This window comes from Anguilla rostrata, chromosome 7 (genome assembly GCF_018555375.3).
Source record: "Anguilla rostrata isolate EN2019 chromosome 7, ASM1855537v3, whole genome shotgun sequence".
Taxonomy (NCBI): domain Eukaryota; kingdom Metazoa; phylum Chordata; class Actinopteri; order Anguilliformes; family Anguillidae; genus Anguilla; species Anguilla rostrata.
Window position 1 is genome coordinate 51,845,029 of NC_057939.1, and position 18,347 is coordinate 51,863,375.

At 45.0% G+C, this 18,347-nt stretch overlaps 1 protein-coding gene across 2 annotated transcripts in view; it reads right to left on the bottom strand.

Moving 5' to 3' along the window:
* The window catches only part of LOC135259997 (rho GTPase-activating protein 7-like), an 80,187-nt gene that overhangs the window by 37,410 nt on the left and 24,430 nt on the right, over nucleotides 1-18,347 (bottom strand). Inside the window, exon 5 of one of the 2 annotated variants that reach the window (XM_064345023.1) lies at nucleotides 15,744-15,777. In XM_064345023.1, the coding sequence (XP_064201093.1) occupies nucleotides 15,744-15,777 (34 nt within the window). Of the gene's footprint in view, nucleotides 1-7,549; nucleotides 7,762-15,743; nucleotides 15,778-18,347 lie in introns of those variants that run through there. The other variant, XM_064345024.1, reaches the window with a different exon arrangement.

The following is an 18,347-nucleotide window of genomic DNA, read 5'->3' on the forward strand; positions in this document are numbered from 1 at the left end:
GCATTCCGCGTCGTCCCTGCCAGTGACCACCGTACCCCACAGAGACCCTCCCTAAAGTTTCAGGAGGAAGAGCCAAGCTCTGGAAACACCCAGGCACTTTGGCGATGGGCCGGGTTCAGGACTTGGTGGGGATCGAGACAGGACCTCCAGCAGAGCTCTTCCCTATTGTTCTCCCTTCTCTGTCCTCAATCAAAATATCAAATCACATCAAAATCAAATCAATTTTATTTGTGTTGCGCTTTTTTGCAGAAAACTGTCACAAAGACGTTTTACAGAGTAACAGAAGGGCAAAAATGTGGGGGAAAAAAAAACCTGGTCTGAATTTGGCTGATCAAAATGGAAGCCCGGCTATAGAGGGGAAGCCCATCCTCCACTGGCCCATCCGGTGCAGAAAGGTAGAATTGATGAAACAGAAATGTAGTGAGGGATCTATCACAGCAAATCAAAAAGTTTAAGCGGGTTATAGGCCTATTAGGTAATAAACTAGAAAAGTAGAAAATGCTCATTCCCTACGTACGGGGGACTACAAAAAGCTCAAAGAGAAAGCACATCATTTGGACAGCCATCGAACAGCGAACGTCATGAGCCCCTCCTCTCGTTCCCCGGTGGAGACAGAGAGAGAGGACCGTGGCGGTCAGTGAAACCCAAAACCACCAGCCTTTCTCTCCCCAGATCAGGCAGAGGAGACCCAGCCGCCCTGTCAGCGGGAGGTTATCTTGCTGGGTTGGTTTCAGTCTGGTTAAAGTTCAGCTCCAGTGATTCTGTTGAGGGGAGTTGGAGCCTACCCCCGCCCCCTCCCCCCCCCACAAAGTCAGGCAGAAATATGCCCAATATGCATTTGTGTTCCTGTGGGGTGATGTCTTAGGACTCAGGCACTCACAGTATACACAAATATGAACAACACTGGACAAGTACAGGGCCCATCCCCACAGTGAGTGACTAAGACACGCGCTTCGACCAGACCGGAGTTCGGACCTCAGCGGACTCCAAATGCAAACATTCAAATAGCACACTCGCGTGTGTTTTTATGTAAAGCTAGAAATTGCATTCTTGGTTCATTAGAAGACCATAGTCTGCCAATGTGTTATAATGTGCAGTAAAATATAGGCTTTCATTGCACACTGCCAGAGGGCATCACAGCTTGTTAAAAGCTCGCTAACTGTGTTTTCTTAAGGGGAAGAAGGGGGAGGCTCGCAGAAGTAGTTTAAAGAAACGTAGCCTAATGTAATATGGGATATGGACCCTGCCACTCTCTGAAAACATTCCCATCAGCCAAAATGGGTGATGGCAGCACTTTCTTGTGGGCCAATCAAAATGACAGTCTGTTTTCATGCAAGTGTCAAGCAATAATCGGCAGAATTAGATTATTTCATGAGGTAAGAGTTTCACTTTTATGGGCAGTTTTGACTGCGAGTTAGTGTTTTGATATAAAAGTAAATAAATTAGTGCCTGCGGTTACTTGGCAGAATTCAAACCAGCTGGTTTTCTGGTTTTGGATTGCAGACAAAAATTTGACAATGAAACAAAAACCCCACAAACAAGTTAGTGAGGGGCATCTTGTTTTGTTTTAATCTACTTTTGGCTCTTGCACTGAAACAATTCAAAAGCTAAAGCCTTAAATATCTGCAATGTGTAATAGCCAATTATTGGTGACCACTGTGCCAACTACTTTCTGTGTGAGAATCAGTTGAGCTGAAGTGTTTCCTCTGATGCCCTCGCTATTGAATCAGTGACTATTTTCCACACTGCTTACACGGTCCTACATATGAGCTAGCACTGACTGGTGGAGGGGGCAAATCTTTCACTGGCGATAACGGGTAACCTTTTGGAAAGTGGTAGGCTATATCGCATGCAACTGTATTAATGTTGAATTAACTTGGCCGAATGTAATTCACTCTACCGCCGGATATAGAAGCGTATGGTGCCCCGCCCAAATGTGTGCCACTGCCACGCCCCGTTTAGTAATCCTGTGGATATTGGCCATTGCCTGTCTACAGACTCATACTGCACTTGAAACTTAACTGAACAGAACTGAACTGCAGGTGGGTTGGGGGGCTGGGGATGGGTTTGGGGCCGGGTTTGGGGCCTACCACACACAGACTACAGTTAAGCTGAGTGCTCGCCTCTTCAGATTCGGAAGGTCTCTGAGTTCAGCGTGCTCGGTTTAGAGTTGCGCTCCTTCTGAGGTCAACCAGTAATTGAAATAATGACGACTCCTTTTTCACGTTGACAAAGTGCGGGGGTCAAGGAGGGGGGAGGGGGGGACTTTTCCTGCACTTGAGGGTTGGTGTGATGTCAGGGAGAGGGGGCGAGGGGCGAGGCGCTGAGCGGTATTTCGGGATTACGGCCGCGGTTCAGGTGTCCCGCCGCTCAGCGGGAAAACAAAACCGCGGACAAAGGAGGGAACGTTTTTTCGCGTGTAAGGGCAGACAGGAATGCGGTGCGCATTGTCACGGAGCGGTTTCCGTTTACGGCCTACCCAGGATTCCTCCCGTCGCCTTGGCGCGGAGCGCACGAAATCCCGGCAGAGGCCAGGGGGTCGCGTTGCCACCCGACCGTACCTTCACGAGTCGCGATTTATAACGATGACGTGAACTGGCACCGCTCGAGACACGACGTTCGCTCGGACATTTCCCAGGGTAATGAGGGCATGTTTCTTTACCACAGCTGCGGCTGACGCTTCAGAAACCCCCTTCATCTCTTGTCAGTACTTCGAGAGTATTGCTTCATTGCATTTCCACTGCATATCTGAGGGGGGAAGGCAATGATACCTAACAAGTCCTATATATTAATATTTGCCATTTTAATGCTGACAAAATATGTACCGTTGGTGCTTAAAATAGCATTTATTGTATATAAACTTTTACTTCACTTTAAGGAGAACTTCCAAAGCGATATGAATATTGACCGTAATGGCTGATTAGCAGCATTTTAGCTCGAGCATCGGGCCATAAAGTGACCCAATTTTTCGGTAGTCAGGTGTAAAGAAGCCCCCCAAGAAACTCAACACAAGCATGACCCAACACGAAGAGCAAACAAAGACAGCATGCCTACGTTCCTTCTCTGCGAAACCCCCCCCTCCCCCAACCATCTCTCCAGTCATTCGAAGGCCAAGCGTGATACATGCAACGGTACGTGCCCGTCCGTGGCTTTCACAAGAGCAGACCACAGCCGTGTGACTTTCACGTGCAGAATTCACCTTCAAGACGAAACACGTTTGGGTGAACTTCAGCACCCCCCTGCTTTAACACGCACTGCAGTCATACCATGTGCCAGCCAAACACGGTGCATGATCTTTGTTCATTCTGAACATGATCTTTGTTCAGTACACATTTGTGCCTCAACAAATGTGCATTGCATTTTTGTTAGCAACAATGCTAACACATCAGATGTTTTAGGCAATGTGATATAAAAACTGTTGTTTATTTCACTGGTTTTTTTTTCAGAGCTGGAAAAATTAGCCATTGAAAAATTTCGCACATTCTTACTCATTCATAAAATTAAAACAGAGCAGTGTGAAATATGGTATATTGTACAGAAATACATGTCGATATTTCAACTATATTTTCATTAACTGAGACACAGGTTATTTTTAACAAATTTAAAAAATCGTAGAAACATTTATTAGCAGCTGTTCTGACATACGTTTATCTCTAATGAAATATAGCACGCTGACAGTAATATCAATAAATCAGTTCACTCATAACCCGGAGCAGGATTTAAATCTGGCGGCTTTCCCACACCTCTGCTTGTCAGATTGCAGAGAAGTTCTGTTCCTGACATTTACCTACGGATATTGCTTACATGTTGCAACCTTGTTTCTGGAGGTTTGTTGAGCGGTTGCCATAGAGCTGGAAAGTCCATAGAATGTGCAGAACTTTATGACTCTCAAATCATAAACCAGGAGAACGCAAATAAAGCATATAGGCCAAAGTGTTCAGTAATGCTAGAGGGGTTTTGAACATCTGGAATGTATTTATCCTGCACACATATACACGTCTAGGTGGAATGTTAACTGTTTTAATTACTGCTGCCTGAATTAATTACCATTATAATTACGTAATACAGTTGTTATTGAAAACCATGAACCGCATAGCTGATTAAAGATTAAAATTTTTTTTTTAATTGCCATGCAATTTACACACTCAATTCATTTACAAGATTGCCGCAGCGTATTTAGTTAATAAAATGACTTATTAATTGATATAATTGACCACTCAAAGCTTCATACAATTACCTGTACAATATTACATGTCTTGATTCTAATGAGTCAATGGACGTGCGCTCACAGATACAAAATGGATGCCTCAGCATGTGCACCATAACACCTATGGGGAGTTGACTGGGAGGAGGAGGAGGAGGAAGAGGAAAGTTTGGCTTCACAGAAAAGGGGTTTCCTTCCCCGCTGTTCTTTTTCCCTTTGGCTACTTTTCACCATTTTTTAACCCAGATTACTACTCTGCTTCATTTTTATCATTTATCATTATCATTATGCCCTGACAAAGTCCCCTTGGTGTAGATGTGGTTCCTCTATGGAGACATAGAGGAGCTGCTTGGAACCCTTTCTTCTGGGAGCGTAGCTGCAGCAGATGACGCACTGTATTCGAGTATTTATCTTTTTATAAGTGGATGAAAAGAGCTGTACTCGCTGTACTAGCGAGGTCCATTGAAAATGAGGAATGCGTTCAGGACCTCTGTCAACCCAAAGCATAAGATAAAGCGCTCTGTTTACTTTGAGTTGCTTTGCTCAATAAGTCACGTTACTTCACAACTTCACAAATATTTTCAAATGTAGCTGTACATTGAAAAATGTACAATATTGAACACAGTCAAAGCAAGCATTTTAAAGTGAGGCAGTTATAATTGTGCCACATGAATTGTGACTAGTAATACGGCTTCTTTTCCAAGAAAAACTTTTCTTTGTAGATCAAAACAAGAGTTAAAAATCAATTTGTTACATATAAGCAATTTGTCCACACTGATGTTTGTTGTAAATGGCTTGTGTAACATTGTAAACTTGGTTATTTTTGGACCTTAAAGGGTAGACATGAAAAGGATAATAAAGAGAATCCAAAAGACGCACGCACAAACACACACACACACACACACACACACACACAAGCACACACTCAAAAAAAGAAAAAGAACAAAGTTGCACATACCACATGTTTATGGCTTTGTAGCTGAAACCACTTGGAATTGAATTCAGATTATCGAATGCCTAATAAATAATAAGTTCAATGCGATTAATCTGTTTTTTAACAGAATGTGGGATGTGCTGCTTTGTTCTTTTTTTTGAGAGCAACAGTTGGTTTTTGGAGAAGGGGATTAACGTAATTGTGAGTCTGTGTGGTCTTGTGTGTAGCATTAGTGCACAGGCAAATGCATCTCACAACTCCTGGCTAGGGCTGATCCACTTATTAGAAATGGAAAGCCATACTGCACAATTATACTTTCACAGAGGCGTTGTGATGTGCCAAGCAAGCAGACTGTGCATCAGTTGATATTCTCCCAAAATATACTTTCTAGTACGCCAGCTCCGTCTAAGACCTGCCATCTAATTAAAACCAATTATATTTTTGGCCACAACACCATCAGCAGCTTCTACATTTCGTTTTGAGAATCTTAACATCAGTTTCAGTGTAAAGAAGCTTATGCTTAGGCCTAGAAGCTAAGACTTAATCACACATACACACCCACACACACACACACAGAGTAATAATTACTCACAGTTGTTCCTAGCAGCACAGAACAGATGGGTAAGTACTCAGTGAGCCACTGTACACACAGGCCGACATAGCTCAGGAGGTAAGACCGATTGTCTGGCAGTCGGAGGGTTGCTGGTTCAAACCCCGCCCTGGGCGTGTCAAAGTGTCCTTGAGCAAGACACCTAACCCCTAACTGCTCTGGCGAATGAGAGGCATCAATTGTAAAGCACTTTGGATAAAAGCGCTATATAAATGCAGTCCATTTACCATTTACACTTCAGTACCATCCTGAAATGCATTCTGACACCTATTGTCTTTGTTAGGAAGAAAAGAGGACGGCTTTACTGTTGAAATAAACTTTGGGACAGTCCAAGGACATTGTGGCCCTGTGAGTGCTTTACTGGATTTCCTCTGAACGATTTGAACGGAACACAGACACGTTTTACGCCTGTGCAACACCTTGTAAGAATCAGAGTCACACATCTTGTTGAAAATGTTTTCTTTTATATGGGTCAAAATCTGGCTAGAAGGAATCAGCGTGTGATCAAAGAAAAAGAAATAAAGAGATGTGGTCTGATACTGAGTGGCGTTAGCTCTCAAACGAGCCCTGGCAGTAATTTGGCTGTGAGGATGATTCTGCGTGTGAGCCAGAGGAGACTCCAGAAGCTTGTTTCCTTCATCAGGAAAATGAAACGCGTTACAAACTCATTTCCAGTGAATTGCACGCGTCGCTGCCTGTCTTGCTTTTTATGAAGGGAATGGGGTTCATCGAGGCAAATCCAAAAAGAAATTACCTTTGCTCTTAAAGTGTAAAGACATACAAACACAAACCAAAACAACCGATGAGTCCGGTTAAGAATATGAAAAAGGTGATGATAGAACTATGTGAATAATTATGTTATTAATGCAAGCCCTGTTGATTCTAAGTAAAATGTTACATAATAAAGACATTTATAAATGCTTCTTGTGTAATAAATATACTGATACCCCATATTAATATGGGTTTCCCTTCTTACAACTGTCTCACAACCATCATATTCCAGAGTGTTCTGTAGATTTCCCAGAAGTCACTATTTATATGACATCACTTAGAAACAAGATGCGGTCAATTTGGCCCACATAAATAGTCTACGCATGCTCTTGTATCTTTGTAATTATACACCACATAAGGCTGTTTAGATTCGAAATACAGTAATGAAACAAAAATGTAATAATAAAACAGTTCATTTGAACAAACTATCATCTGCTGACAATATTTTCCCTGGGTCTTTAAAATCTCTCCTCTGCCAGTTCTGAGATGACACAGCAATTTCCTGTATCGAGCAGCTAACATCATCTCCCAGCTCCGGACATCATAACCAAACGGATGTTTTTTTTCTGTGGTTGAGATTGCTCATTTACAATATGTGCACTGCTGAGATATTCACTAATGTCATAGAGTTGTCATGTTTTACTAAAACTTAAGCAGTTAGTCAAAAAAAAAGAAATGTAATAAAATAATACCAGTACAAGTACTTAATATATTCAGCATGATCATGTGGCCTCATTGTAATTTCACAAATTAAACCGGCAAATCACAAGGACACTGGATAAGTGAAGGGCTAAAAAACATGCATAGTAGAAATCCTCCCACCTCCCTGACTGATCAGCTCCCCCCCCCCGTCCCCCCCTTGTCCCCCCCCCCGTCCCCCCTTGTCCCCCTCCCGGCCCCCCTTGTCCCCCCCCCCTCGTCCCCCTCTGTCCCCCGCCCCCCCGGCCCCCCCTTGTCCCCCTGTCATTCATGCTGCAGGCGTGCGGACGCAGACGGGCGCGGGGGCGCGTAAGTAAGGAGCCGGGCTCACCCGCGAGTCGCCTCTCCCTGGCGCCCCTGCTGATCAGGTCCAGCGCCCGGGCGCGGGAGTGCTTGATGTGATCGCTGAAGGAGCGCTGGAGCAGCAGCTTCACCGCCTGGGACATCCTGCGGCTCGCCGGGCCACGCGCTGGAGGGAACGCTTTTTCTCCGCTTCGCTGGCGCCGCTCCCTCTCTCTCTCATCGCTCGCCGGGCTTCTCCCCGCTCAGGCACCCAACCGCCCTCCCACCCCCCCCCTCGGTGAGCGTGTGTGTTTTACTGCTGCTGCACCCAAATCCCGCTGCTCGCGCTACACCCTCCTGTCCTGTGCATCATCTCCAGACAGCGTTCTCAGTGCAGCTCTCTCTCTCTGTCTCTCCCTCTCTCTCTCTGTCTCTCTCCCTTTCTCTCTCTATCTCTCTCCCTCTTCCCCTACCTCTCTGTCTCCCTCCCCCCTCTCTCTCTACCTCCCTCTCTTTCTGTCTCTCTCGCTCTCTCTCTGTCTCTGTCCCTTTCTCTCTCTGTCTCTCTCTCTCACTCTCCCTCTTCCCCTACCACTCTGTCTCCCTCCCTCTCTCTCTACCTCCCTCTCTGTCTGTCTCTCCCTCTCTCTCTCCCTTTCTCTCTCCGTCTCTCTCCTTTTCTCTCTCTGTCTCTCTCCCTCACGCTCCCTCTCTCCCTTACCTCTCTCCCTCTCTCCCCCCCCCTCTCTGCAGCGGGGAGAGAGTACTACACCACGCTCTCCACAGCCACGCTGATATGGAAAGTTGGCGGTGAGCCCACGGAGGGGCCGTGTCTGGAAGCGGTTGCTAGCGCCGGTAGCCGCCGCGCGAGCGCGCTCTTTATTGGCGGTATTTAAAGGGGACCTCTCCTATTTCGTCACGATAAAGCGAGAAGCTCGGACTACGTTTCGTTTTACGCCCGACACAGCCAGGGCCCCTTATGCGTACGCACACGCGGCTAAACTCCTGAGTGACGGCGGTAAGGTCGTTAGGCCTACTGCTCGCACACCTTATCGATCAGCTTTGCAGTTGTCTTTATGCCAGCTTTCCAGTGAAGCCAGACGGCATCGCCATGTAGCGTCTTAAAAGCAAAGGCTAAGCACAAGAAAAGATTCCTTTGTCTCAACTTAAATGATTCATACTTCGTGCCGTTCAAGGCAGATAGAATAGTTTTTGGATTGTTCAGTCCCACCGGCCTAGCATCACGCAGCCTCCCCTGGAGTGCTGCAGAGCTTGGTGTGTCATGCGTGTGTCATTTGTCATGCGTGTGCTCAGTGGCCGTTGCGGGTCGAGTACATTTTGCAAAGCCATGAAGGTCCTACTATGGAATGCTTCAGAGTTGGGTTTGGCTGTGATGGTTTCTCCCTGCTGAGTTGACTGTGGACCCCCCCTTTACTGCTCTCGTAGTAGCAGCAGCCAGAGAAAGGAATTAATTGACGTGGTGTGTGTGTGTGTGTGTGTGAGTGTTTGGTCGTTCGCGTTTCTTCACTTTCGTGTTAATGTGCAAAATGAGAAAATAAGATCGTGCGAGCGAGACAAATTTAGGCAGTTAAAGAAAGTGCTCGTGGATATATGGACTGTCGATGACACAGAGCTGTGTTTTCGCTACAAATTTCAGTTAAACTCGCCCACTAAGCTCATGCTCTTTATCGGAAATGAGTAAAATTACGAGCACCGAACCACTCGAACTCTCTAAGTGTAATTTCTTGCAGATGTGTGAATCTTTCTTCCATTGCATAGCTTTGATGCCATAATAGGGTGTTTTTTCAGCATCAAGCACCATTCTCCCATAATTTATTTTTTACAAAGACTCAATCATTGTGTTAAAATGGCACTAAAAGTCTATTTGTTTTATTGGGTGGCTATTCCGCTTCTGACTAGCCTGAGAGGAGGGTAAAAAGTGCTGAATGAAGACCAATTTAGCATGTTTGATTTGTGTGTACTTTTAGATGAAACACCGACTACCAGACAGAAAACTAAGGGAAATAATAGCTCAAACTAAACAGGAGTGCAGGCCAAAGTAGTCTGCTACTGTTGCGGGAGAGAGATAGAGACAGTATGGTTTTTTACCTCCCCTATAGTGTCTGGGCCCTCTCCCGTTTCTAAAATAGCCGCACGGTGCGCGCAGCGACCTCGATCACAGCACCCGAAGAGGGCTGCGTGGTAGAAGGCAGGTTTATGGCAAACGTGAGGCATTCTGGGACTGCAGTGCGCCAAACTGCTGAGGGAGGTGTCAAGCTGTGGGAGGGGCCAAAGTGGATGGGTGGGGGGGATGGCGGTGCTGTGGTAGAAAAAGAATAGCTGCCACCACATTTTGACCTACAAGAGAAAGTAGGAAATCTTTTTTTTTTTTCTTGTTCCTAGATATGTGTGGCATGTGGCCTTTGGTACAGCCATCTGCAAGAACGTCTGGTTCTGTAACAAAGATATCCTCCCTGGATCGGACATCTGTGCTTTGCCCTTTATTCAGTAACAAGAGAAACAGGCACACATACCTCTGATTATAGCTTATCTCCTTAATCTAATACGGAAACGTACAATCAATTTTACACTTTTAATTTAGAACACAGAATTAGCTGTGGCCGTGCTGGCGACGGAAAAAAAAATCGTGTTTATAAATTGGGTGTTCGCCATGCTCCTAGTCAGCTCTCCCTCTCCAAGTGAGTCAAATGAAACTCATCATGGGTGATAAACAGGGAGACTTACTTATATGTGGTGTCCTTATTGACCATTCATAGTCACTGTCCGAAAAAAAAAATTGTACCTATAGGGGTACAATGGCTTGTCACTGGGGCAGTACCGTCAAAGCTGTGCACATTTTAGATTATTTACCCTTTTAGATTATTATTCTAAGGTACAAATATGACCCAGTGAGAGAACGTTGTACCTTAGAGAACAAAAACGGACCCATACCACACCCCTTTTTCTGACAAAATACATCTATTCATAGTTATTCTTTTTTTTTTTTTTTATCTACCAGTGTGTTTATTTGAGCCAAAGGCATCTGAAGTATGTTAGGCCACTCAACTGTGGAGTCACATTCAAGCACAGGAAAAGACTTCCTGCGGTCCTCGGGTTTACATTGAGACGAGAACAGAGGAATTACAGATGCTCACCTCACCCTAAGCTTTAAAACTACGCAGTATGGTGGAGCTGTTTGTCGTTCTAATGCAGACCTAATTGTTGGAAATGTCCTCCCCTTAATTCAGTTCAGCTTGTAGCATATCCAGCAGGTAGCTTGCCTGTCCAAGGAAAAACACCGCAAGGATTTCTCTTAAGCCGTCCAACCCGAGACCCACTTACAGGTCTACATTACGCATCCATTTTGTTTTTGTTCGGGTATGCAGTTCAGTTAAATTAAAAATTGATTGTTTGTTTAACCCGGCAAAGGCTGCACGTGAGAGGCTACTGGGAGAGAGAGCTTGGAGGTCACGGTTTGACTGTCTGAAGTCTGGGAACGTGGTCTTACACAAATAGAGAGAATCTTCAGCTACTGAGCATGTGTCCAAGGGCGAACGATTCTCACAGAAAAATAAACAAACAACATTTGAAGCTTTGCTAAAATGTCCCCATGAGGCAGTGATCTTCGGTCCTGTCCTGGCGGGCTGTGGGGTCTGCTGGTTTTTGTTGTTCCTCTGCACTTATTTGATCGGGTAAAGCAGTCGGTTACACAGTTAGCTCACCTAACCTGGTTACTTGGGTCTGAAATTGGTTGCTGATATTAAGGCAGAAACAAAAAAAAAAAAACAGCAGACACTGCGGCCCCCAGGACCAGGAATGAAGATCACTGTCATGGCATGTAATTTGGCACAAAAATAAAATACAAAAAATGGTGAGAAAATAAGCAGTATTTTTAGCAGTATCCATTAGCATTGCATTTGAGTAAGAGAGCACATAACAGTCTTCTCTCTCCAAACTCGTAATGGTTAGATTAATTAAATTAAACATGTGACCTATTCTTGTTTCCGTTTTTCTGTACCGTTCCGCTTTGATTAAAAAGCACCTCCAACAAAATGATATGGGAGAAATTCCTCGTGCTAGTACATCACAGCAAGAGAAAGCTATTAGTAAGTGTGTGTAAGCGCGAGAAACTTTGCGCTTAAGTCATCCAAACGATTTTTCACAAGAAGGGAGTGACACACGGGGAGTTCTGGGGAGGAGGAAGTGCAGACGAGACGTGCGAAACTTGCCGTCTGAAAAGAGGCCAGACTGGAACCCCCCTGCTGATGGCCCGCAGACGGGACGTGCCAAAGGAACGCTCCAAACGCTCCGTTCCAAAATCGCCTCGATTTATCACCGGCTCGAACGATAAAAACGGCTTCCTTTTTTTTTTTTACGGCTCCTCCCCTGCTCATTTAAACAGGAATAGGTGTAGCGGTCTCCATCATTCCCTGGTCGCTGATGTAATTTGAAACTGCCAAAACCCCCCCACCCCCCCCACATTTCAGCAATAGATCACAAACTCCGAATCGGTGGAACGCAGCCCACATTGTGTTGTGTGTGTATATATTCCCACTGTGATATTTTTAGAATGGGCAGAGGTTCAGCTGGGAAATTAGCTTGGAATCAGATGCGGTCCCTCTGTCTCTCCCACCACTGCACGCATCCTGGTTCATTAGCAAGACCGCAAAGGAAGGCCACATAACGCTACACGTACGCACGAAAACTGAAGCTTATTGTGAGGTCGCTGTCCACACGTGCAAAAATACGAATGCAAAAAGAACGTCAAAATCCATGCTTCTGTCATAGGGAAACATTTCACCATATCGCCTCACGCAGCTAGTGCTAGCTGCGCTACGAGCTAATCTAATGAGCTGGCACTTTCTGAGGAGTGACTCAGCGTCCTCGGATTATGCGTTAATAAACGGGGCCTTAAATAGACTCCTGCACCTGAGCCCGTCGATCTGCGGCCGAGCTGAACGGTGCTGCTTCACTGAGGGGGGGGGGGAGGGGGGAGCGCGTGGGGGCCCTCTGAAGTTTGGCACACGGCCGTGCGGAAGCTGGCTTGCGCTCGTCTGTCAGGTCACGGCGCTAATATCCCAGAGCGCTTTGCAGTCCGCGGCCGCTTTCATGTCCGCCCCCGAAGCGAGAGGACCCGGGCGCTCAGGTGCAGGTGAAGGCGACCCCTCCGAAAAAAAAAAGGGGTCCATTGTTTTCTGGGGCCCGCCCCGAGGAAGCCTGGAGGAATGCTCGCAGGCACGACTGATCACACATCAAAGCACAGGACAGGGAGCGATGGAAAGGAGAGAGAGAGAGGGGGGAGAGAGAGAGAGAGAAGGGGGAGAGGGATTGAGTGACAAAGTGGGATAGACAGACAGAAGGAAAGAGAGAGGGGACAGATGGATGGACAGATGGAGGGAGGGCAGGAGAGAGAAGGGGAGAGAGGGAGGCAGGGAGACAGACAGGCACAAAGAGAGAGAGACTGACAGAGAGGGGGAGTGAGTAAAAAAGGGAGAAGAGGGGGAGAGAGAGAGAGTTCACACAAGGTACCAAATCCATGGCCCCCGCTACTATCTTTTGACTCAGGCATGATTCACACCCCCTGCCCCCCCGCCCTCCCCCCTGCCCCCAGCCCCCTTTCCCTCCTCCCCCCAGCATTACTCTGTTCACTCATTACAGAGGAGATCCCCTTTCTAATTGTGCTCCAGTGAAAGACCGCACTGCTGTTGTGTCCGCCTGCCCGGCCGGCCCTGCAATTACCCCCCGAGAGGAAGGGGAAGTGGAAGCAGCAGCCCGTTGAGCCGTTTCAAACCCGCCGATCGCTCACTGATCACGTTCACTCGGTCATTTGTCTGTGCCAGAAGAACACGTGACCTTTCTGAAATGATACCTGACGGATGGCAGGACCTGCTCATTATTGAGATTCATAGAAAAGGGCTCAGGCTCGGTATTTAATATATTTTTAAGGACTGTGGAGGAAGGAAGTATGAATATTCAAACTGAAATTTGGCATGAATCAAATGTGTTAGCCTAGCATTGGATGTGTAAATAAGCGGATTGATATAGTGGTGATTTACAGCGTATTGCTGTGTGGCATTTGTCTCAGATTTCCTTATTTTCTCATCTGACTCATGGGGAGCATATTATTGTACGCCCCAATGGAGATCTGGGCTAGGATGGTGAATCAATCCCAAAGTTTACTGTGTCCAGGACAGACATGCCCTGCTTACTGGAAAACCCCTCACCTCTCCAAGACTGACCTCCATTACGCTACAAAACCCCAGTGCTCCATGATATTTATCCCTGGATGGCTCCACTCTGCCCCCAACGCCCCATAAAGATTCCCCCTCAGTGACATGTTTTCATTATAGAGTCGAGCCAGCCCTGAACATTTGTCCACCACAATATGAGAAGAATGGAAACTGCTCCTCAGCACATACAGTGTAGTTAAACCAGGCTGCTGATCCAGACCCTGTTCCTGTCCTGTTCTGTTATGACTGGACTACCGTCAGCTCACCGTCTGTGGACTCAGACCGCTTCAGCTTATTCAGAATGCTGGAATTCATAACTAGCGTTCTCAGCGCACGCACATGTGACCCTGTCTCAGCTCTGCTCGTCCCAGGATGCACTGCTTCTCATCCCAACACGGAGCCCGCAGGGCAGCAGGAGTTCTGTGGTTAGAAACCACTGTCCACCTGGGAATTCCAACCTAGTGAGGTCACATGGTACTGACACCTGTACAAACTGAACGCACACGTGCAAATACAAAGACACAAGAGCACGCACTCACGCATACAAACAGGCACACACACACACAAATATAAAGATACAAACACATGCACTAGTGCATATTCACACATACAAGCAGACACACACACTCACACAAGTAAAGCAATCTAGCATTACTTTACACCATTTTGCAATGAGCTGCCTACGTGTTAATTCTAACTGCTCCTACTGCACACAGCAGAGATCATATGAGATATTAACAAATGAACTGGGTTTCACTTCATGAAGAAAAAGGATAACCCTTACATTTACTCGATATTCAAAGTTAAAGGCAAATGTTGCTTGAACACAGGCTGCCGTCACAATAACATTTACAGGAAAATAGGAAAAAGAGGAGAATTGGGAAAAATGTGCCAAGTGTGCTTCAAGTGTCCAGGTGTCTGCTGCCTCAGTCTCTAACCAAATCAAATATTTACAGTTAAGCTGTATGGGCCTCTTGCAAATGCTGGCCTAGTGGGTCAGGGAGGGGGGGGATTTTACAGCAGGAAATGGGGGATTCTGACCAGTACTACAGTCTCTTTTTATCTCTCACACGATTGGGGGGTCTGTGAGCAGGCAGGGCATGAGTCGGGATCACGTCCCCCTGTACCTTATCAGCCCAGCCAGTGAAAGCAAATGGACGTCCGCGGACCGAACAGGCAGATCGCTTCTCCACTACCAGAAAACTGTTTACAAACTCGGTGGATCTCCCCTCAGACCCCTGACTGATTATAAACATCGTAACGATGTTAGGGTGTCCTGTCAAGCTGGAATGTATGGGAGTACTCTCAAACGCAGATAGTAGTGTAATGGTAATACCGGTTCTCCTTGTAAATTATGCTATATTGAAGTCATCGAGAAAACGACTAGACGGCTATAAACAATCAGTGGTGAAGACTGACTGTAAGTGCCATTTTAAGCAGAATTAACGATAAGGTTTATGTACCTTGTTAATGATTGAATGCGAAGGTGAGATTTAGTTCTTCTAATGTTTTTTACAGTACCACTTTGGTGGGATTTAATACATTGTGAGAATCATCCAGGAGGTCAAACGGATCTCATCTTATGTGATACATATTCCTTTAGAGATTGACTATGTGAGAAAACTAGAATGACCAAATAGAGGAAACTCGTCCATCTTGAATGCATTCAACAAACATCACTGTGGAAAAACCTCAGCTACTGTAATCGTTATTTAAAATTCAACAAAAGATTTAATGTTCCAAATCATTTTCGAAAGCAGAAGTGACTGCTTCTGTTTTGCTTTTTATTGTTTTTTCCTGTGTTGTTTGTCGCTTCAGTGATTACAAAGTACCATCCCATAACAATAAGCTTTGAAGATTAAGCTTGACAACAGGTGGTTTAAATTTTAAAGGTAGATGAGTGCTGTCTATGGCCGGAAAAGTGACAACAGTGTAATTCACGTGACATCCTATGGTTGGAGTTGAAAACACGGAATTTTTCTTTTCGTATACAAAAAACAAACAAAGACTTACCAGCTCTGTCATTTTCTGAAATAGATGGCATTGTCTGCAAACAAGAAATGAAAACCAGCTGTTATTGGTTCTGTTCATCACAAACAGATATAATAATTACATTCACATTATGGACATCGATGAACCTTGTTATTGTGTGCAGTTATACATAATTATTATACACTGTGAACATATCAGAGAAACTGCTAAATAAGTAATCACTGTAATTGTGGCATTTGATGATCAACATGCATTCCTTTTTATTGGAACAAAGGAATCCGCATCAGCAGAAGTCACTGCAGTTTGGCATTACGTTCACCCAAATTCCTTTTTAGAAATCTCGGAAATATGAATGCCATAAAAATTAAAATTAAACTCGAAATGAAAGCCATTTACTCGAACCCTGAAACATGAAAGGGAATATCTGTATTTCATACAACTTGATGAAGAAAACTAGACCTCATGTTTTGGCACAACGCAGTTGTGCACTTGTTGACCGTAACAACATTTAGCCCACTGAAAAGAAGACACCTCTGCATTCTTCACATTGTTGAACTCTTTTTAAGTGTCTTTCAGCACTTCCAAGTATGATTAATATATAAAACATTACACAGATTTTCTGTAAAACAATTTATTATTTGAGTCTTTTAAAGGATACCATTTTGGTACATGTAGGAGAGGCCTGGAGGGAAGATTTAAAGTGGCTTTTTAGTTTTAGCAAAAAAAAAAAAGGGCAAGTATTCATTTGAAAAAGATAAAACCACGACAGGGCAGTTTTTTCTGCAATACCAAATGTATTTTCTGGGTTCACGGAGGCAATTCAATGAACATTTCCGCATAGCGCAAATCATATAGCTCAAAACATCGCTAAAATGAGAGGATGCATGAATCAGGTCTGTATAAATTTGTTGGGACAGTGAATCATTCTGTGATGTAAACAATAGTTACATTTTAAAATACAGAGAACAGTCGTGGAAAATCAAAATGAGTGGGTGGCATTCTCAGAAGAATGTATTTGCTCTATGCATGGGCGTGGGTTTCATTTGAACTTTGGGTGAGACGCTGCTGGACCACCTAGTCTCGAGTAGTGAAACGTCAAGTCTCACAAGCATATCAGCTGGTCTTGGGACCAGTTCATATTTAAATATTATTGGTGACGTCTTCCTGGCTGTACGCATTATGATTATGAAGTTGTGATCCTGTCGGAATTAACAGTTTGCACAAATGCAGGGTTTTCTTCAAGGTGTTGACCCGATTAGCCATAATACAGACACAACTCTGCCACGCATATGTGTAAATCCAAACCCCTTAGTTCAATAGTGCTGCGCTTTCCCTGTTCTGAAAATAGCAAAATGTCATTTTGAAACGCTATCCACGGACTCGCGCTGCTCTGCTCTGTAGCGGTATGAACCACCGTCGCTTCTGCGTTGTCAAAACAGGGTCTTTACTTTTAACAAGCCGCTATTGTTCGTGAGGATATTGACAAAATCAGACGCTCAATGGGCGGATCAGGTCTGTTTTCATAGCGTGTCAGCGCCGGAGAAAGAGATTCGGTGACGCAACGTTAAGTCAGCCGGTGTGGAATGCGGAGCCGTTTGACAGCGACACTGTGTTTCAGGATATACATGAGCGCCGCGCTGGCATGCGAGCGTTTTCCTCGCCAAACAAAACTCAGCCGCCGCCAGCGACATGTGACCGATGCCGTGGGAGCTGCTGCGTCGCTGCCTGTTTGCGGAGAAAAACCCCAGCGAGTGAGCAGTAAACAGCCACTTAAAGCCGACCGCTTATTCGCTTACTGTCCCCGGGCCCTGTTTCACAAAGCAGGGTTACTGAGGCAGCTGAATACCTGCACAAAACCCAGGTTGTTCCCAAATCTGGAACATAGACTGAAGTAAAAAAAAGAAAAAGAGCTGTTCCAGGTTTTGCTTGGCACAGTTATCCAGCCAACTGCTTTGTGAAATACCCCCCCTTATGTCAAGGAGTAGTGTAGCTTCTTTCAGCACCTCGGTAAAGTGATGTTAGGATGATAATAGTACACACGCGCTCACTAAATAAGGTCCTACATACGCATGCCTACGGTCAGTTGGAGATGTGAAGTGTATGATTTAAGGAAAGAACTGATTGCATGAATATAATTTATTTGCTACGAGCTGAGAAGATAAAAAATTCAGCTGCGAGCTTCCATAATTGGAGGACAAAAGAGCAATTATTATCCTCAATCCTCTGTCACAAGGGTTTGAACAAGCCGAATACTTTCAAAAAGAGAAGTGAAATTTGCTTTTATTCAGCAGATTGTTTCACTATTGAATTTTCAAACCTCAGCTCAAACTTAACTATCCACTGCTCGTATTTTTTGTTCTTGTTCCTTTTTTAAATGAAACTACACAGGGCTGATACCTTTACAATAAATGGAGAACTGCATATAGCATGGATACCTTCAAGATCCCCCCCCAACCAGAGGTTAATTTTAACTTTTTTTGATGATCATTCTATCATGATTTCTTAACTAAATGCATTTTTAAAATGCTGAATCTAGTCACCCATACAACTCGAATGCGTGCCACTGCGCTTACGGTGATTAAAAGATAAGGTGCTGTCTTGGACCCCATCTGTCTGGCTCCCTTA